The 21,665-nt window shown below is 47.6% G+C and overlaps 1 protein-coding gene across 1 annotated transcript; it reads right to left on the reverse strand.

The window, feature by feature from the left end:
• Positions 1 to 5,382: 5,382 nt before the first annotated feature.
• LOC132583459 (olfactory receptor 5V1-like) lies at positions 5,383 to 20,605 on the reverse strand. Its single transcript, XM_060255095.1, has 4 exons — positions 20,136 to 20,605; positions 19,395 to 19,846; positions 15,125 to 15,277; positions 5,383 to 5,705 (listed from the first exon to the last, which is right to left on the reverse strand). Exons 1-4 carry the CDS (start codon positions 20,603 to 20,605, stop codon positions 5,383 to 5,385), a joined length of 1,398 nt encoding a protein of 465 aa, XP_060111078.1.
• Between the last annotated feature and the right edge of the window lie 1,060 nt (positions 20,606 to 21,665).

Consider the following 21,665-nt stretch of genomic DNA (forward strand, 5'->3'; position numbering starts at 1 on the left):
ATTGTTGCTTTCACTGTCTTTGATTTTTATATATATCTCTAGTCTTATTCCTATTGCACTGTTAATATATTCCTCTTTTATTTTGTAAACCACCTTCAGTCTCAGTGAGAAAGGCAGGTTATAAACTAAATAAAATAAAATAAATATCAGTCACATCCTAAAATATGAGGTTAGGGAGTCATTCAGAACAGAGTCCACATGTAGTTTAAACATGATTTGGAATTGCCCCCCAAGTCGGAATGAAGAGTTAGACACAAGGTATTGGTATAAGTAAGGGCCACTTTATTAAGTATAATAATAAATGGCAAGGGTAAACCAGAACTGTGGCCTGGTCAGGGCCAGGGGTCTCAACAGACGGCTCCCCTGCCATTAGTGGGTGAGAGACCCAGCCCCCCAGATGGAGCTGTGTGGCACAGCTCCCGCCAGGCCAGCCCAGCAAGGAGGCAAGCCCCAGAGGGCCTGACCACCAGATGCACATCTCAATGGAAGGCACCCTCTGTCAGACAATGGAAATTCAAAGTGAACAGGCTTCCATTGAATACAATGTTAAGACTTTATTTTTGATAAACCAAAGGTTCTGAACAAAGAATCATTGGAACTGATGCCCTCCCCTTGGTGCATAGACATTTTAACTAAGATTACATCAAAGGCTTTGCTAAACAAGAATACATTCCCACAGTATGGTGATACATTTCACAAGTTAGGTCCTTCTTATCTCGCTGTGGTTCCCGTTCTCACAGGAGCAGCTTCTAGCTGTCCCTGAGGCGTTTTATCTTCAAAGGATTGTTACAAGTGTTAGTACCAAGGATAGGAACTCACAGCAGGGCTAACAGCAACTTCAATTCTACTTTGATATGCAAGGTCTCTACATTTGGGTTAGTAGCAGATGTTCTAAAATGGAGTAGGTCAGGTCAAGCAACCCACAACAGTTTAAGCCAGGCAGCATATTATAATACTAGCATCATATCATAACAGTAAAGCTTTCCAGAGTCTGACATACTGCCCCCCCCCCCAAGCTCTTGCTCGGGGTTTGTCTGGGTGCAGTAGGTAAAATTTCTTTAATAAAGAGGGGGCCCGCAGGTCTGATGACTTGACCCATTCATCGCAGCTGGGAGGGAAGTATTTCCAGCGGACTAGGTAGTACAATACCCCCCATTGCATTTTTGAGTCCAGCACCTCCTGCACCTCATGGTGACTCTGACCCTTCACTTGAATAGGAGTGGGCTCTGGAGGGCAGGGGTGCCCAGACGAAATTCCAGAGTCTTTTCGGAGAAGACTGCAATGGAAAACAGGGTGAATTTTACTAAACATTTTAGGAAGTTCCACTTCTACAGTCACCTTGTTGATTACTCGTTTTATTTTGAAAGGTCCCAGGAATTTGTATGCCAATTTTTTACAAGTCTGTGGTAATGGTAAGTTCTTGGTCGATAGAAACACGCTCTCCCACACCTTAAAGTCCCATTCTGGGGAGTGCTTCTTGTCAAAGTACATTTTGTAATCCTTTTTTGCCATTTCTAAATTTTCCTGGATGTCTGCCCAGCCCTTTTTTATGCTTTCCCACCATTGCTGACAGGAGGTAGGTGGTGCTGTTTCCTCAGGAGCAGGCAGTAAGGGGAATGGCTTTCCCTCGTAGCCATTCACAATTTGAAGTGGCGAGGCTTTGGTAGAGCTGTGCACGCTGTTATTGTACCCGTACTCTGCAAAGGGGAGCAGCTCCACCCAATTAGACTGTTGGTAGTTTACATAACACCTTAGGTGCTGCTCGAGAAGCCCGTTCACACGCTCTGTCTGTCTGTCCGTCTGGGGGTGGTAGGTGGAACTCAGTCCCTGCTCTATGCCCACCATTTTGCAAAACTCCCGCCAGAAGTTGGCAACGAACTGCGGCCCGCGGTCACTAATGACCTTGTCAGGGAATGAGTGTAGTTTAACCACATGCTGGAAAAACAAGTAAGCTAGCTTTTTAGCTGTGGGGAGCTGTTTGCAAGGAATGAAATGAGCTTGCTTTGAGAAAGTGTCCACCACCACCAAGATCACTGTTTTCCCCTGTGAAGCCGAGAGTTCCACTATAAAGTCCATTGAGACTACTGACCACGGTCTAGTGGCCGTGGGGGTGGATTGAAGTAGTCCCGGCGGTTTCCCCCCCCCCATCCGTTTTGCCATGATGCAGGTGGGGCATGATCCCACAAATTCAGAAATGTCCTTTTTCATCTGCGGCCACCAGAACTGGCGATTTACTAGGTGCAGTGTCTTTACGTAGCCAAAGTGGCCTGCCAGTTTGCTGCAGTGGCAGTGCTGCAGCACTTCGGATCGGAGGGTCTTGGGCACATATAGTTTCCCTTCGTAGTACCAGAAGCCTCCTTCCCCTTTAACAATTCCTTCCAGCCTCCCCTCTCCCTCATTTTCAGTCTCTTCAATTAGTCGGCTGCCCGCCCCCCCCAGGTTTCGACTGCCCCGTCTTTTTTCCGGAGCGAGTGGTCACTCCACCAGCGATTGCCGAAGGGGGGATAATGGAGTCTATGACCTCCTCTCTTTGACTCTCGTGCTGTGGCAAGCGTGAGAGAGCGTCTGCTAAGAAATTTTTTGAGCCGGGAAAGTGCCGGAGGACAAAGTCAAATTTCACAAAAAATCCTGCCCACCGGATTTGCTTAGCTGTCAATTTTCTCCAGCCCGTGAGTGCTTTCAGATTTTTATGGTCGGTCCAGATTTCAAATGGCACTCTCGCCCCTTCTAACCAGGACCTCCATGTCTTTAAGGCGTATGTTACTGCGAATGCCTTTTTGTCCCAGACCGACCAGTTGCGCTGCTCTTGCGAGAATTTACGAGAAATATAGGCGCAGGGTTTCAGCCTCCCCTCCTCATCTTTCTGCATCAATATGGCTCCGACGGCTACATCGGAGGCGTCGCACTGGACCATGAAAAGCTTTAGTTCATTGGGGTGGGCCAGCATCGGTTCACTAGTGAACAGTCTCTTAAGCTCGTCAAAAGCCGCTTGGCACTTAGGCGTCCACGGCAGCTTGGCCCCTGATTTCTGGGCCTCCAGCCCTTTTCCTTTGGTCTTCAGCAAATCGGTCAGGGGCAGCATTACTTGAGCGAACCCCTGAATGAACCCCCTGTAACGAACCCCTGAATGAACCCCTCTGAGTACTTCGTTTATAAAGTTCATAAAGATCCCGGGCGCTCCTTGCAGACCGAACGGCATTACAAGGTACTCGAACTGCCCCATGGGCATGTTGAATGCTATTTTCCACTCGTCCCCCTCTTTGATCCTGACTTGAAAGTAAGCGTCCCTCAGGTCTAGTTTTGTGAACACGGACCCCTCTGACACTGTGCTTAGCAAGTCTTTGATCAGCGAGATGGGGTAGGCATTGGACATTGAAATCCCATTTATCCCGCGAAAGTCTGTGCAAAGTCTCAGGCTCCCATCCTTCTTCTTCCGGAAGAGGACCGGAGCAGCGTGCGGGGCGGTTGCTGGTCTAATGAATCCCCGCTTTAGGTTTTTGTCGATAAACTTCCGCAACTCTGCTTTCTCTGCCCACCCCATTGAGAACAGTTTTGCCTTCAGTAATTCCTGCCCCGGGATCAACTCGATAGCGCAGTCAGTGTCCCTGTGGGGCGGCAACTCATTGGCCTCCTCCTCGCTAAACACTTTCCTGAGATCTCAGTACTCCTTTGGGATTGAGCAGACCTCTTCCACCGACACGCACATTTTTTCATTCTTGGGGGGGGGTTGGCCCCCATCGCCCCTGCTAATGGTGGTGGGTGCACTGTTGGTCAGTGAAGTCTATCGTTTGCACCCCCCACTGTATGTCTGGTTGATGGTGGGCCAACCAACCAACCCCTACTACTACATTGAATGAAAAGGAGGGGGCTATAACGAAAATCTCCACCTCCCAATGTTCTTTTATTCTTACCGGTAACCCTTGGGTTTCTTCGGTGCAAGGTTCCCCCCTCATGGCAGTCCTGTCCATCTGCTCGAACTGGATCGGGTGGGGAAGGGGGGTCCTAGCCAACCCTAGGGCGTCTACTAGCCTGGGGGTGATGATTTCGTGCAGCCTGAGTCAACCAAGGCTCAGGCATGCATAAATCGCTTCAGTTTTGGGTTCAACAAAGTCACTGGGCACGAATAATAGGGCCCCTGTTATCCTCACCCGCAGTGGTGCCATCAAATCCATGACCTGCCGCCCGGCACCCTTCAGTGCAGGTTGCTCTCGTTTCCCGCTGGCTCCAGCTTCCACGATTCTTCTCCCGAGTTCTTGGTAATTATAGAATCCTCGTCAAGTGCCATGGATGTGGTGACGTTGCCCTGACTAGGTTCTTTGGGCTTCCCCGGCGTCTTCTTCAGCCCCGCGGCGGTCGGTTTCAGTTGGAGGGGAACCTCGGGGCTTCTCTGGGCAGTTGGCGGCCAGATGCCCCGGGTCGCCACATCGGAAGCACCTCCAGCCCTGGGTTGGCTTAGAAGCCCCCCGCCCGGGTCATCGCTTTCTTAGGCTCGGCTTTCGCTCCCGATTTGGCCTCGCGTCCCTCCTTCAATCCTTGCTGCTGCTGTCGTTGAAGGGCTATGTGCTTCATGTTGGTCTCGACCTCCCCCGCCAGCTGTATCCACCCCACCAGGGTTGTTGGTCAGGCTTTGTGGAAGGCTCGATCGAGGAGGCTCGTGTTGAAACCCTGTTGGTAGGCTTCAACTTTCATCCTTTTGTTCCAGCCTCAGACTTTGGAGCAATGGGTTCTAAAGTTGGCGGTGTACTCCCTCACCGTTTTTGAACCCTGTTGCAACTCGAGCAGGGCGGTTAGGGCTCTCATTTCTTGCAGTGGGTCCCCATACTGTTGCAGCATCACTTGCAGAAAGCCAGCCACATTAGTCAGTTCGGGGGCCCGACTCTCGTATAGTCCTACATACCATCGCCTGGCCGCCCCCTTCAGCTTCGACCCTAGGTAATCCACCCGGCTGGGTTCATTTGGGAAGGTGTTTCCCCAATGGGTCATGTAGCTGTTGCACTGGATGGTGAAGTATTCCACTTCCTCGGGGTCGCCATCGAACGTGATGTCTAGGCCCCGTCCCCTGCCTCCGCCCCAGGGCAGCAGAGGTTGTAGCCCAATTGGTGCCACCGGCCACGTAGGTGGGGGTGCCGGTGCCGGTGGGGCGGTAGGCTCCGGGGATGCCAGCGGTGGCCCCATCGGGGCTGGTGGTTCGACAGGCTCGGCCGGTTCAGCTGGTTCAGCGGGTTCCGCTGGCTCATTCAGCTGTGGCTCCGGTTGGTCCGGGTCGTGCCGCGGCTCCTATTCTCCTGGCGGGGGTCACAGCTGCTCCCGAATCTGGTCTAGCTGCCTTTGCACCTCACAGGTGATGTGCACTGTGGTCGTTTGGAACTCATTTCGAATTTCTCACACCCATATTCGCATCTCGTTCCTCAGCAGCTGGATGTCCTCTCCCCCTTTGGGGGACCCTTCTTCGTCTCCGATTGGCCCGCTGTTCCGGTCATCCCCGATCTCCTCTCCCCTGTCTCCCAACCCGGTAAACAGGTTCCCAAAACGTCCTGCTGCCTCATCCATTAGCGTGGTCGAGGTGCAGGGCTTCCACTTCTGTGGCGTGATGATGTAGCGGGGACCCCCCTCTCCGTCTCTCGATGCTGACTCCCAGTGGGACCTTCGACTCCTCAGTAGTTTTGGTGGGTTCTCCGTTATCCGGAAACTTGGCAGCCATCCAGCTTAAAATTTGCCGGTTCGGATAAACCTGTATTGGATCAGTTCCTAGTCGAGCCTCCAGGACGGTCTGCATTCTCACACCCCAGGTCATCAAACCCTAAGGTTGATCCTGCCAGACTCCTAACTCCCCAAAAGTAGGATGCTTTCTGGTCCTCCCTTCACCATATAGAACCATAAACGCATTAACAACCTGCCACTACTAAGGCCAAGTCTCTACTTAGGGCTTAGCACCCACCGGGAGGCCCAAGGCCACCCGCAGCCCTTGCCGAAGATCCCTCAAGAAAAGCACGTTACCCTTCTCAGAGGGTTGCATCCCATCCCCTCTGTAGAGGTCAGGAAATTTCATAGAAATATCCTGGTGGGGCAGAAAGTGGCTCAACCCCCCTTCCAATGCCTTCCTAATTTCTTTGTTAACTTTATAATGGGCCCTCTCTATACCTGCATGGTCCCAAGCACTACGCCAAATCAGGCAGGGGATAATGGCTGATCAAGTTTAGTGGTCCAGGGCCATCTCTCCCTAATGTGCCAAAAATCCTCACGGGCCTGCAAAACCAAAGCCTTGCCTTTTACTAGCCCTAGAGCATTCCCTCCCAGGTGGATGATTAAAACCTCAGGAGGAGGGCCTGAATTCCCATGTAATAACAATGACAGTAGGCCAGGCCACTGAAGACCCCAGTGGCCCAGCCATTCGACAGTAACATATTGGCTGAGTCCCAGCTGAGAGCCGACCAAAGTTCTCCAAGCCTGATGTGCAGCCCAAAACACGTAGCTGTGTCCACAGATGAGAACTTGGCTCCTCTGGCCAGGAACAACAGCATCTAAAAAGAAAAAACAGTCAAACTAGAAACAAGAACCATAATATCTCAAATACAAACAACGAAGCTAGGAACTGAGCAGAGGACAAACGTAAGATCTATAGGCTGATGACTGCCAACAGCCCAGGCACTGAATGGAGGAAGAAGGATATCCCAGGGCAGCAGTTGTAGAGGCTGCCCAAATTCTAATGGAGTGGGTACCAAACCGTACCCCAGATAACCCCAGCTGAGTTAAAGCCTGGGAAGTCACAGCCCAAAACTGATGCTTTATCAGTGGGCTGCCGTTAAGTTGACAAAACAAAAACTCATCCTTGGTGTCCCAAACCCCCTTCAAACACTTAAGAATCAGAGGAGAAATAGGCTTCCTAGTATCGAGATTAGTCCCAGCCTCTCTGGCCCATCCCTCCAGCCGAAAGTCTGCTGTTTCCTCCTTGTATCCCAATGCCATGCTAGCAAAAGCCAGAGCAAACAGGCATCCCTTAATGAATCGCATGGCCAATCCCTTACCTTTTAGAAAAACACAGTAGTGGAGCAACTGCTCCACCGGGAGGAGCCAAACAATACGATACCCTACCTCAGCCCTAAAGTCCTCAAACTGCTGGACAGCACGTTCATAAGTCTTCCTGGTGCTAGGTGCAATGGCTAGGCCTATTGCTCTGCAGGCCTCGGCTCTCCAATCAGCCATAGCTCCTGGGGCATTGGCGCCGGCTCTCGATTGGCATCTGGGGCCAACTGACAAAACCTCTCCATCTGTTTATGAGAGAGAGTGTCAACTACCCTGTTATTCACCCCAGGAACATGCTCGGCTAAAAACAGTATGTTAAGCCGCAGACAGCACAGAGTGAAGGCCCTCACCAATTTCATAACCCTTTGAGATTTGTATGAAAGGGAATTAATGACATGAACCGCTGACATATTATCGCACCAAAAATGAATTGTGCGATTGGCCATATAATTTCCCAACTGCCAAACTGCAACAAGAATGGGAAAAAACTCAAGAAATGTTAAATCTAGGTTCAAACCTGCCTGAGCCCATGATTCCGGCCATGCGTCCATGCACCAATGTCCACAGAAATAAACCCCAAAACCTAAAGACCCAGCAGCATCAGAAATGACCTGAAGCTCTGCCTCAAGCCTCATGTAGTCTCTCCAAAAAGAAACCCCATTAAAGGACTCCACAGATTCTTGCCATACCCTTAAATCCTCCCTCATGCTGCTAGTAACCCGTGTTCTATGTTGGGGCAGGCGAAGAAAAGTTCGTCCAGGAGCAACCACTTTGCAAGCAAAGTTAAGATGCCCAACCAGCTGCTAGAGCTCAAGCAATGTGGCCGTTTTCTTAAGAAGGAAGGAATTATTCCTACTCCTCAAATCTTCCACTTTTTAAATGGGAATTCTGGACAATTGTACCAGGGTATCCAGCTCAATCCCTAAAAAAATAAGTTTTTGAGCCAGACCTTCCGTTTTTCCTGTGCCAACGGAATCCCCAGTTCTGCAGCCAGCTCAATGAAGCCAGACAGCAACCATGCGCAACACCCAATCCCTGCAGAACCCACAGAGGTTGTCATCCAACTAATAAACAACATCCTCAGATCCAACTTTTTCATGAACAGCCCATTCCAAAAATGTGCTGAAACACTCAAAAGCCACACATGAGACAGAACAGCCCATTGGCAAAGCTCTGTCCACGTAAAATTACCCTTCAAAGGAAAATCCTAAAAGCTCAAAATCAGCCGGATGGACAGGTAGAAGGTGAAACGCAGACTTAATATTGCATTTAGCCACCTCTGCCCCTTTTCCACAGCGTCGTACTATGTCCACAGCCTGATCAAAGTTGGTATAAAGTTGGCATAAATGCTCAGGAATCCCATCATTAACTGACACACCCTTGGGGTAGGAAAGGTGGTGAATCAAATGAAATTCATCAGGCACCTTCTTTGGCACCACTCCCAAGGGGGAAACCCTAAGGTTAGGCATTGGAGGATTAAGAAATGGGCCCAAAATCCTGCCTTCTGCTAACTCCTTGGCAATCTTATCCTTAACTACATGCTCTAAACTTTTAACAGAACTAAGGTTCCCAGACTAAAATGTAACCCGGGGACCCTGAAAAGGAATTCTAAAACTGAACGTGAAACCATTTAACAAGTAAACCCTATCAGCCCTTCGCAGGTACCTATACAGCCACTGCTCAAGAGGTCCCACCTTTATCGGACTGGGTTCCTTTTCCAGCTTGGTGAGTACTTCCACCCCCACATTGTCTCTTTTGGCCCTTACGTGGCCGGGTTCTGGGGCAGTTACTAAAGGAGTGTGGGCCACCACACATGGAGCATTCATGCTTGAACTGACAAGCTTTCCTGCTGCACACTCCTTGGGAGCCAAACTCCCAGCAAAGCAAGTGAGGTTGAACCACCTGCCCTGCAGAACTCCGAGAAGAGGATGATGAAGCAGAAGAAGTAGCCGATGTCCTAGCAACCAAATGATCACTGTCAGAGCCGTCACTCCAATTTGGTCACGCTGGGGACATGACCTGAAGCCACAACTGCTGGTGGATGCGATCACACTGAAGGGAAGGGTACAACGCGGCCCTCATCCTGAATTCTTCATCATATTGAATCCAGGCAGCCCCGCTAAACATCATGTACCCCTTATAAATTATATTCATATACTGGATGAGTGCAGCTGCCCACCAAGGCAGGGCACGTGCAACCATGCCAGCATATATAAAAAAACCAGGCAGCCAATTGGCTCAAGTCTGGTCCACTTTGCGCTTCTTCTATTTCTCTTTTTCTTTGTCATCCAGCTCCTCTTTATCTTTCTTCTGCAACTCACGGAAGAGGAGGGAGAAAATGTCAACATACTCACCCTTTAGGATCTTATTCTTTGTTGCAGGCAACAAATGATCACCTAAAGGTAACGCTACATCCCCGAAAGGCATGGCAGTAGATGGGACCGACCCATATGCAGCACCAAACTGAGGGGAACAGCCCCATCCCCCCAAAAAGGGGCATGCATACCTTGCTGACCAGCCACAGGCCAGGGTCCATAGGGGCCAAACTGGCCTGTTGGCTTGCTGTGGACCAGTGCCCACGGAGGGAGAGGTACCTGAAGTCCCAGCAGCAGCACCTAGCACCGCCTGAGAAGTAGGGGTCCAAGGACCCCATAGCCAAGCCATCCCCATGTATGACTGTGTAGTGCCCCCAGCCTTACCCCCAGATCCAATCAGCACCAGTGCTGACCCTTATCCGGTATCCGCTGGAAACAAAGTTGCACCTCCATCTGCACCGCCGGTGCACTCGACTCCTCTAGCGCAGAGTCCTGCAGACCTGCTCTCAAGGATGGACAACCTAGTTAATATAGTAGCCTGCAATACCACCTTTTTTTTACCAAGCCTAAGCCTGACCTCTGTGAGGAAAGAATGCCCATCACCTTTTCCAATGCTGAAAGCCTTTGCAGAATAGCTGTATTAACCCCATCATCGCCCTCCTCATCAGAAGAAGATGAAAAGGGGGCTGGCCTTTTTGGCAGGGCCTTAGGGGCCTTGGGTGCCAGCTGCTTGCCTTTAGGCTTCCCCGACCCTTTCTTCCCAGGCATTTTGCAAACCGAGATAAAAATAAAAACTAACAAAATGCCCCTAAAAAATGGTTGCCCTTGAATTCACTGAAACTGATCTGAAATGGCTGCTGCCAGGCACCATTTAAAATGACTGTCTACACCTTCACAAAGAACAACCACCGGAAGCTGATACTGGATGCCTATATGAAGCTGCCTTATACTGAAGCAGACCCCCAAAATGGCCTCCACTCCACTGCCTCTAAAATGGTCTCTGTCCTTATGAAGAAGAAGCAAATATGACCGACCCAGCCTGAAGCAGCCCAGAAAACAAATTTTGGCCCCGTACAAAATCCCCCCCCCCCTTGCTCAAACTAAAAGGGAATGGTGCACAGAAAAACACCACCACCCTGAAAACTTTCAAATCCTTAGATGGAGGAGAATGGGGAGGGGAGAAAGGGAAGAAATAACAGGCCATGAAATGGAGCTCCTCTTCCAAAACACCACCAATCCAACACTGAGAAACAGCCAGCTGCAGGGCCTTATCAGAGGCCTGATCGCGGCAGCTGAACTATAATAACAGATCTCAGCCTGTAAACTGAGGTAGGGGGCAGATAGTGCTGCTATCACAGCAAGCCCTGTCCCTTCAAAAGCACGCCCAAATGGGCTACAAAAGTCCTCCCTTTCCTTCCAGGGAAGCAAAGACGTTCCAGCAGCCTAGCAGCATGCTGTTGGCTGCTAGAAACGAATTAAATTTAAAGCATTCTGTTGAATTTGTTCAGAGAGCCAATGCAGTAAAAAAAATAACATATTTTTTTTAAAAAAATCATTGTTATAGTTATGGATCCTGACTTGGTCATGGTGGGGATTTACCATGATAGCTTTATGCTGGGTAGATTTCCCATCAATAGCCAATCTGAAGATCTGAAGTTGCAGCCACTGAAGATTATGCCACTTAATGTTCTCTGAGCACAGTGCTCCCTCTTCTCTCAAGTCCCCCTATCTTTCAATCAGATTCAGCGGAAGAGTTCCATTTTACTGGATCTCAAAATAAACAAGTTTCCATACACACACACATACACTACAGACATTGTTATTTTTAAAGACAGACAATCCTGGGGTAGCAGTCATTCAAGGTAACACCACCAAATTAGCTGTTAATACATCCTCTTTCTGTCAAGCATGCGATTTCAAAATAACCAGTCCTTGAATTTTGAAACAAAGTATGGTTTATTGATAATCCATGTGGCTCAGCCGAGCTAGGTATTGGAACTGATACATTGTCCCAGTAAATTACATGCTTTAAGATGGCACATCAAAGGTTTCCTAAACAATCCTACATTCTCTAAACAATTCTACATTCACGTGTGAAATTCACACTCTCTCCCCCTTATCTCTACTGCAGTTGGCGCGTCCTGGATCCAGACCTTGCTTGGCCTGGGAACGAGTCCCAGGAGCCTTTATCTTCAAAGCGGACATTCCTGCATTTGTTAGTGAAAGCGAAAGGAGAAAAGGGGGGTCTATTACTTTGATGTGCTTAAGTTTAATTTATGGTTAGTAACATTTTAATAATCTAACAACTACTATTCAGAACAGAAATACAATGCTTGACACTTTCATCCAAATGTCAAGCACATTCAACAAAGAGGCTCTGTTTTACTGGATTCCAAAATAGACAAGTTTATGCATTCACCAATTGAAGATAGGATGTACCAAAATGAATGAGAGAAATGCCAATTGAGAACAAAAATGCCCATTGAGAACAAAGGGAGATGCCTGATGGATATAAAGGTATCCAAAAATGTCAATTGGTTTCATGGAAAAACATTATTGTATGCAAAAGATGCAAAGATAATGTGAAACAGATTTTGAGAGTGCTGTTCTGGGGACTAAAATGACAGCCACCATAGTGGAATTCCCTGAAACTACAACAGAACAAGAGGAAGCCATAGAAAGACTGAACAAAAAAAATAAACGAAGGACTCACGGCTGCAAATTACTGACACCGATAATTCAATTCATACAAAAGTATTTATACAAAATCACCCCCTCTCTCTCGCTCTCTCTCTCTCTCGGCTTGACTTCGCGAACGAAGATTTAAGAAGGGTGCAGTAGTCCACGTCTGCTGCAGGCTCGCTGGTGGCTGACAAGACCAATGCGGGACAGGCAGATCCGGCCACAGTGGCTGCAGGGAAAAGTCTGATTTGGGGTTGGTGCTGTAGCAGTGCGATTCTTCCTCAATCTCCTTTTGTCCTCAAGACCAGCTATGCGTGCGTTCTCAAAGGAAGAGACAGCCTGGTGGATGGTGTGCCTCCATGCTTTGCGATCTGAGGCTAGGTCAGACCACTGGTGATGGTTGATGCGACAGGTGCCAAGGGATTTCTTCAAGGAGTCCTTGTACCTCTTCTTTGGTGCCCCTCTATTTCGATGGCCGGTGGAAAGTTCGCCATACAGAGCAATCTTGGGAAGGCGGTGGTTTTCCATCCTGAAATATGCCCTGCCCAGTGCAGCTGCGTCTTCAACAGCAGTGCTTCGATGCTTGTAACCTCCGCCCGCTTGAGGACTTCAGTGTTGGTCACAAAGTCACTCCAGTGGATGCTGAGGATGGTGCGAAGGCAGCGCTGATGAAAGCGCTCAAGGAGTCGCAGGTGATGACGGTATAAAACCCACAATTCGGAGCCGTAGATGAGGGTTGTCATCACAACCGCTTTGTAAACATTGATCTTTGTGCCTTTTTTCAGATGCTTGTTGCTCCACACTCTTTTGTGCAGTCGGCCAAATGCACGGTTTGCCTTTGCCAGCCTGTTGTCAATCTCCTTGTCGATCTTGGCATCTGAGGAGATGATGCAACCTAGGTAGCTGAACTGCTGGACTGTCTTCAGAACTGATTCACCCACAGTGATGCAGGGAGGGTGAAAATCTTCCTGGGGTGCAGGCTGGTGGAGAACTTCTGTCTTCTTCAGACTAACTTCTAGGCCGAATAGCTTGGCAGCCTCTGCAAAGCAGGACGTCATATGCTGCAGAGCTGATACCGAGTGGGAGACGAGTGCAGCATCATCAGCAAATAGTAGCTCTCGGATGAGTTTTTCCATTGTCTTGGAGTGAGCCTTTAGTCGCCTCAGGTTGAACATGCTGCCATCAGTGCGATCACCAATGCTGTACAAAAATAGGTATTTTTTCAATATGTGCTATATAGCACCACAACTTGAGTGAATTTCAATCCTTGACTTGCTGCAGTCCTGTTGTAAGTGGAGGCCAGAAAAAGCAAGAATTCCATTGCAAAATTTATAATTTTATAATGGAGACCAACATCTTTCTTCAAATTGCCAGTGGAAACAAAGGTTGTACCCCAGAATCCCAAGATGACTGGGAGGAGCCAGCATCTTTTTCTACTCGTCAAGTTTTCAGAATGGAGTGTAAGTGAAATTATAGTTTGCATGACCCTAGTCCAAAATCTGATAAAGCTACACATGAAATGGCCAGTTCCAGTCTGCGGCACCCACAAGCTTTCTTAAGTGCCAGCCATCTATATTTTTGATAAGACAACAAAAAATACAAGCTAGTGACCAATTTACTAAGAAATATATAGAAACCAGTCCAAATGTCCAAAACATGTACATTCAAGTCCCAAAGTAGTGTGGTGACAAGCCAATCGATTAAGTACTTGTTTCTTTCCAGTCTTCATCAGACCTGGGACCAATATTGATTCAATTATATAGATTCTTTACATAATTTTTAAAAAGGGGACGCAGAGCGTCTCCAACAGCAATTTCACATCGGCTACAGCTCAGTATGAGGCTTCTTGAGAACTGAAAAATTTATCTGTGCATTCTTTAAGGGAAATCAGGCAAACTGTAAAGCCAATATCATGACTAGGTTTCCGACTGTAGAAAGGAAGTACTTCCTTGTGAAGCACAGCTGTGGCACTCATTGCTACAGGATGCTATGGTTTATTTCAGCATAGGTGGCTCAAAGAAGGGATTAATGTGTGAGAGAGATCGGAGCCTCCGGCAGCCCGCTGCATCGCGACGTGGCTGCCGGGGAGATTTTGCCCCCCCCCCCCCGGGAGGGAGAGCAGACACTTCGGCGCACTTTCAGCGCATCTTGAGGGGGCGGGGCTTCCGTGCTTTTTCGGAAGCCTCCGCTCCCCTGCTTATTAGTCCTCTTCTGGTGCTTGGTCAGTAGGGAGCGTGCTTTCACGCTCCTGGCTTGCACCGGGGGTGGATTAGGCTGTTTGCGTCGGATCGGAGCCGGTTTGAGAGCGTCATGGGACCAGTTTAGGCTTGCCTTTTTTAATAATCGTCCCTTCTCCTTTGCACTATAACGGCTGCTGGCCTTGTGCTTCAGCCCATCGTGGTTGATAGGGGCGGGGAGAGGTTGCCTGGTTTGTGAGGGGCAACATTTTTCCCCTGCGACTTCTGCTTTTTGGAGCGTTGGGGAGCTTCCTTGTTGTGGCCTTGCCGGTCATTTTAAGAAAGACTGAGGTGGTTGCTAGTGGGGGAGCAGTTTGGCCATGTTGTAGGCACCTGAATGGCTGTTTTTTTCTGGGGCTTGGCGGCCATTTTTGCTGGGTTCTTCTCCCTTGTCCCTTTTTCTTGGTGGCCATTTTAGGATTTAGAGAGGCAGCAGCCATTTTAGAATTTATGGAGGCGGCAGCCATATTAAGACTTAGTGAGGCGGTGGCCATTTTAGGGGTGATTTTCTGGCCCCCTTTTTTCCTAATAAGATAATTGAAAGGTTTTGTGGGTTTGTGACTCGCCCCTTGTCACAGAGTGGTTAGCTGCCTCAGAGCAGTACATTCTCCCTTTAATTTTGACTGGTGCTGTAATTTATGAGTATGTCAGGGCATAAAGGTAGTGGAAAATCAAAGGGGAAACAGCCTGCTCATAAGGTTCCTAAGCCGCCCCAGAAGCGTCCTCCGCCCCCCTCGTCTTCTGATGAGGTGGGTGAGGATGATGTGAATGCTGTCATTTTTTAGAGGCTGCAGGCCCTGGAGTGGGCATCTGGGTTTCCACCTTCTCAAATGCCTAAGAAGGGGTGGCTTCCTATGCGGGCCTTACAGGCAGGTATACTGACCCGTTCGTCTATTTTGGAGGGCAGGTCTGCTGTGACTATGACTGGAGGAGCTGTAGGGCTTGTTGGCTTGGATGTGGGAACAGGCCCGTCGTCCAGTGTGCTCGGTGCTGGGCCAGCGTTGGTGCCTGCTTTAGCTCCTGGTAAGTCAGGGGATGGTTCGTTGCCTTACACTGGGCCTGTGTGGCCCTGGGGGGCTTGGGGATCTGCCACTCCTAATGGGGCTGGTGCTACATCGGGTAGTTCATGGGCTCCCTCAACTTTGGGTTTGGGGCAGCAGAACAATTGGATGTGGCCGCAGGGTCAGTTTGGTCCATTTGGAAATTGGCCTGGGGTAGGGCAGCAGGGGGCAAGCAAATATGTTACAGTCGAATGGCAGGGGCGCCAGGGTCTTCAGTGGCCCGGTTTGCTCCTGCTTTTGTTTCATGGGTGTGCGAGCCCTCCTCCTCAGGTTTTAGTTATTCACCTTGGGGGGGGGGAATGATCTCGGGCTGATTAAAGGCCAGGCTTTGATCTTGCAAGCCCGAGATGATTTCAAGTACATTAGGAAGAGATGGCCCGATACCATTATAGTGTGGTCAGCCATGATTCCGTGCTTGGTGTGGCGCTGTGCTTGGAATCCAGCGGGGATTGAGAGGGCTCGTTACAGAGCAAATAAGGAGATTCGCAAGGTGTTGGAGGGTGGTTTGGGCCACTATTTGCCCCATCCGGATATTTCTACGGAACATCCTGACCTCTACAGAGGTGATGGGGTGCATCTCTCAGAAAAGGGTAATATGCTTTTCCTGAGGGATCTTTGGCAAGGGCTTGTGTCGGCTTTGGGTCTTTTGGTGGGTGCTAAGCCCTAAGTAGAGACTTGGCCCTAGTTGTGGCAGGTTTTACGGGGTTTATGCAGCCTGGGGAGGACCGGTTAGCCTCCCCCCTTTTGGGGAGTTAGGGATCTGGCAGGATCAACCTTTGGGTATTGGTGACCCTAGGTGTGTGAATGCAGACTGTCCTGGAGACTCGATTGGATGGGTGCCTTTTGCTGAGACTCGCGTCTGGTGTCTGGGCCCTCTGGTGCGAGCCTCCCTGCTAGGCCTGCTTGACGGGAGCTGTGACACACAGCTCCAGCTGGGGGGCTGGGTCTCTTGTCCACTGAAAAAGGCAGGGGAGCGGTCTGAGGAGACCCCTGGCCCTGGCCTTTGCGCAGTTCGGCCCATAGTTTCACCAATCTAATTGTGCCCGCCTCTTTATTCCAACTTGGGGGGGGGGGAATCATTGGTTTATCCCTCCATAGTTTGTCATCCCACTTACATTTTTCTCAAAATTAGCACACAATGGGTAAAGAGTATCCTAATCTTTCTGAACTGGCCACCGTGGATGAGGAAGGATAGATGCCTGATGATAAAGCTGCAGTACTGCAGTCGGAGCCCTCTGCTCACGACCTGAGTTTGATCCCAGCAGAAGCTGGTTCAGGTAGCTGGCTCAAGGTTGACTCAGCCTTCCATTCTTCCAAGGTCGGTAAAATGAATACCCAGCTTGCTGAGAGGAAAGAGTAGATGACTGGGGAAGGCAATGGCAAACCACCCCATAAAAAGTCTGCCGTGAAAATGCTGTGAAAGCAGCATCACCCCAGAGTCGGAAATGACTGGTGCTTGCACAGGTGGCCTTTCCTTTCCTGGTGGAGACTAGCATTTGGAATTGGTGCTTGCACAGGGGACTACCTTTACCTTTACTGCAACCTAGAGAGTGCATTCGCCAACCCTGTTATGCGTCAGCATTACTGAGTCTTTAAATTAGTTTGCTGACCCTAGATATGCATTGAATTGCTGATACAAGTAGGAAAACTGAGACTCAGATGGGATGCGAGTTGGAATCTCCTATGAAGCTCCTTTATACTGAACGAGGCCCATTAGTTTATTTAATATAGTCTTATGAGTGGTAAACAGCAGTACTGCAGTACTGTGATCTGAACTCTCTGCTCACGACCTGAGTTCTATCCCAGTGAAAGCTAGTTTAGGTAGCTGGCCCAAGGTTGACTCAGCCTTCCATTCTTCCAAGGTCAGTAAAATGAGTACACAGCTTGCTGGGGGGAAAGTGTAAAAGACTGGGGAAGGCAGTGGCAAACCACCCTGTAAAAAGTCTGCTGTGAAAATGTTGTGAAAGCAACATCACCCCAGAGTCGGAAACGACTGATGCTTGCACAGGGAACGTTTCCTTTCCTTTGCTATTTCCTTTGCTATGCTGAGGCCTTCCAGGGTCTTCTATGGTCTTTGATGCAGGTACATAATCGCACTCTAATATGGTCATGGGGCTGGGAACCATTTATAAAAATAGCTGAATAATTACTATACATTAAATGGTGTTTCACAAAAAAAAAATGACACTGTGGGTTTATTTTTTATAATAAGCAGGTTTCTTGCGAACTGGCAATATTATTTTCTGCTAAAAGTTTGGTTAGTCTTGGCTCCCAGTAATGGTAGCTAACTGACTGATTAGGATGGTCCACCTTTGGAGACAGAAAGATGTCACAGAATTCCAGAACACCCAGGGTGTTTCTGAGACTTTAACCATGAACTCTGCTGAGGCACTGATGGGAATTTGGATTACTAAACTGTATGGAGCAATAGACAGGGTCACCTCCAGAAGTCCCTCCCTGACCTCCCAACTTTGTTATTTCAAGGAGGTGTCCCATCCAAATACTTGCCAGAGTCACCCCTGCTTAGCTTCTGAGATCTAATAAGATGAAGCTTGCCTTGGCTATCCAGGTCAAGGAGCAATTCCAAGTTTTGTGCTTTTCATTTATTCCCACAATCCATCTGTTTTTGAAAGTTGGTTATCAGTGGGGAGGGGCACCAGAAGTTAGCCTTGCCTAGGGTGCCAGATAGTCTAGGGCTGGCCCTGAAGGTAGATAAGAAGTAAATATGTATGACAAGGTTTCACTGCAGGGGTCAAACACTGCAATTCAGTAAGGAACAGCAGTAGACCAAGGCTGGTATGAGAATAAAGAATTCAGTGTGAAGTACTGCCTTTTCCAATAACAGGCTGCTGGGAATGAAATCAGAGCTAAGTATTTGTCAATGGTAAGCTGAAAGGATATCAAAAAGACAAGACACAGGAGATACTCCTGAAATTTGTTTTCATACAATTTTAATTACGTGACATTCAGCACCTCCCCTATACACAATAGTCAGATTACTTGGGTTCATTTTTTTTGGCTTTTTAACCCAGCTTGATTTCTGAAGGCACATGGATTTTTTTTTTAGGAATCACATACTTTTAAGATAAAGTGCAACAACAACAACAAAAACAAAACCAGTTTTAGAGAAACGGGATTAAAGCTCTATTAACTATAGAAGGACCCTGACATAGAAAATGCAGGCTAACCTGATCTCATCAGTTCTTGGAAGCTAGGCAGGGTCAGCCCTTGATAGTACTTGGATGGGAGACCACCAAGGGAGTCCAATGCAAACAACGGAAAACCACCTCTGTTTGTCTCTTGCTTTAAAACCCTATGGGGTTGTTGTAAGTCAGTCCCAATGTGATGGCACTTTCTATCACCATCTGCTGCATTTACTTAAAAAAAAAAATTTGTTTGGCTTCAGAAGCAAAACGAGGTTTTACCATTTAAACCTTGAAAAACCTTGAAAAAAATTATTTGCCTTCAGAATCTAATAGGGTTGCCAGGTCCAGTTCGAGAAATATCTGAGGACTTTGCGGGTAGAGCCAGGAGACTTTGGGGGTGGAGCCAGGAGCAAGCATAAATGAACTCCAAAGGGAGTTCTGGCCATCACATTTAAAGGGACTGCACATCTTTTAAATGCCTTTCCTCCATTAGAAATAATGAAGGATAGGGGCACCCACTTTTGGGGCTCATAGAATTGGGCCCCCTGGTCCAATACTTTTGAAACTTGACAGGTGTTTTGAGAAGAGGCATTGAATGCCTTGCTGCAAATTTGGTGCCTCTATCTAAAACAACAACCCCCCCCCCCGAGCTTCAGATACTCACAGATCAATTATCCATTATACCCTATGAGAATCAGTCTCTATAGGGAATAATGGAGTGCCCAGCAGATATTTCCCTCCCGCTCCCCATTTTCTGATGATCCTGAGGTCATCTGGGGATTGGCAACCATAGAAGCTAATGCAGGTTAAAGATCTCATGTAAAAGGGATATGAAAGGTACCACAATCTCAGCACACAGCTTGGGAGTCATAATTAAGCTCCATTTTTCAGAGGGATCCTAAATTCCACAAGAAAATGGCCTAGCACTACTCAGTTTCCTCATTGCCAGTTTCACTTCCTTGTTCCGTAGACTGTAGATGAGTAGATTGAGTGTTGGTGTTAAGACACTGTATAAAACTCCCACAAACTGGTCTCTTTCTAGTGAGTAGCTAGAAGTAGGGCGGACATATGTAAATATGCTGGAGCCATAGAATAAAATAACAACTGTCAGGTGAGATACACATGTTGAAATTGCTTTGTGACTCTTCCCTTTCTGCTGGTTACTCAAAATGGCATGAAGGATGAAAGCATATGAGAACAGAGTAAAGAAAAAAGGGCTAAGTCCTACAAAGACACCTATTGTGAGAAGGGCAACTTCATTTACTGATGTGTCTGAACATGAAATACTCAGCAATGGAGGGATGTCACAGAAGAAATGATTAATCTTATTAGACTGGCAGAAAAACAGGTGGAATGTGAGGGTTGTGTGAAGAGAAGCATTGGTCGTTTTCGCACTCACCTTAATCAGCAGCGACGACCCTCTTCACCGCGCAGGATCTGCGCGGATTTCGCACTAATTGCCGCGAAGCACCCAGAAGAGCTGGAAAGTCCCGGCGCTTTTGCGGCGCAAACGGAAACCGCCAAAAACCAGTTTCAGGAAATGCCGCAAAAGCGCCGGGACTTTCCGGCTCTTCTGAGTGCTCCGCGGCAATTAGTGCGAAATCCGTGCAGATCCTGAGCGGTGAAGAGGGTCGTCGCTGCTGATTAAGGTGAGTGCGAAAACGACCATTGAGAAACCCACAAATCCAGGATATCACAGACAGCTGCAAACAAATCCATTTATTCATGAGACTGGTGTAAGCAAGTGGGCAACATATGGCAAAGTAACGGTCCAAAGCCATAGAGGCCAGAAGGAAACCCTCAGTGCCCACTAAGGTGACAAAAAAATACATCTGTGCTGCACAACCCAGGAAGGAAATGCTTGGAGATTCAGTCCAAAGACCTGCTAGCATTTTGGGTACAGTCACAGAAATGTAACAGATATCTAAGAAAGAGAGGTTGCCAAGAAAGAAATACATAGGTGTGTGAAGAGTCTGATTTAGGAGTACCACAGTGATTAAGAATGAGTTCCCTAAGAAGCAGATAGTATACAATGTGAGCAAGAAAACAAAGAGGAAAATCTTTCCTTGCTTGATATTGATAAATCCCAGCAGGATGCACTCTGTGAAAGACGTTTGATTGTCAGAGGAGGGCAAAGGCATGATGTCTGACCTGAATAATGCAAATATTAAAAGAGGATATTTATGATATTTTTAGCATTATGGAACTTGTGCTCTTGAACATAATTCTGCCATCTGGTTTGAGTTGAAGACTTGATTACTCCATTTCCTTATGTATCAAAACTTTCTTCCATTATTTCCACATAGCAGCTATTCTCAGGGCCCCTCCACAACACCATGGTCTTTGCCACTTCACAATGATGCATTACCTTTTCCCCCAAACTTAGAAATATTATTAAAGACTTTTTTCCATTTTCATTTTAGGAATTGTATCTATGCCTTCAGTTTTGTTAAGGAACTATAACCCTGGGATGAGAACTGATAAATTACAAGTTCAAATTTTATGTATGTTTTGAATTTACAAGGTGGCATTAAACAAGCAAATTATCTCTCATCCAATCTACAATGTAGTGACAGTAATACTGATCTAACTTTAGAGATCGTTGTAAGTATGCATGACGAAGTGGGTTAAATAATTTGCAAGCTTAAAATCTACCATACAAATTTCTCCTCCTCCTCCTTTTTGTGGAATATATATAATTGTATTTCATTCAAAGGTTGCTCTAATTACTTGGTAGGCTGTATAAGTTCTGTGACAAAATGGATTGCACAGGTACTCTCTTCTATTATACAAAATGTGGTATTTACCAGACTGAACCAGCTCCCTGGTTCTGCTACATCACCTTTCCAGTTTTCTTTCATAATCTCCTTGAAATAAATAACATATTTTAAAGATTCACCAACACACCATAGACTTATAAAGAAGTGGCACTGTAGTTCCTCTGGAAATTAAAAACTCTATTTTTTTTTTAATGGCTCTTCTGCAGAGTAGGAACTCCAGCCTTTTTCTGGTCACCAACTCAAGCTTACCCTGGATGCAGTGGATGCCTTGGGAATCTTTCCTATTAAATTCAAATACAGGGAGGAGACTGCATTTCCTCCCTTTCTTTCTTGATTTAGTTGACAAATTAACCTTTATTCAGTTGCTGATGGGCCAAAAACAGCCTCAAAAACAGCACACCCTGCCACCCATCAGTTGTTT

Source organism: Heteronotia binoei, chromosome 15, assembly GCF_032191835.1.
Source record: "Heteronotia binoei isolate CCM8104 ecotype False Entrance Well chromosome 15, APGP_CSIRO_Hbin_v1, whole genome shotgun sequence".
Lineage (NCBI taxonomy): Eukaryota > Metazoa > Chordata > Lepidosauria > Squamata > Gekkonidae > Heteronotia > Heteronotia binoei.

Coding starts and splice junctions, on each gene's coding strand:
- LOC132583459 (XM_060255095.1), bottom strand. CDS start 20,605: ATGCCTTTGCCCTCCTCTGACAATCAAACGTCTTTCACAGAGTGCATC. Junction 19,847..20,135: donor TCCTGGATTTGTGGGTTTCT/CAATGGTCGTTT, acceptor TGCGAAAACGAC/CAATGCTTCTCTTCACACAA. Junction 15,278..19,394: donor ACTGGCAATGAGGAAACTGA/GTAGTGCTAGGC, acceptor CTGACTTACCAG/GAGCTAAAGCAGGCACCAAC.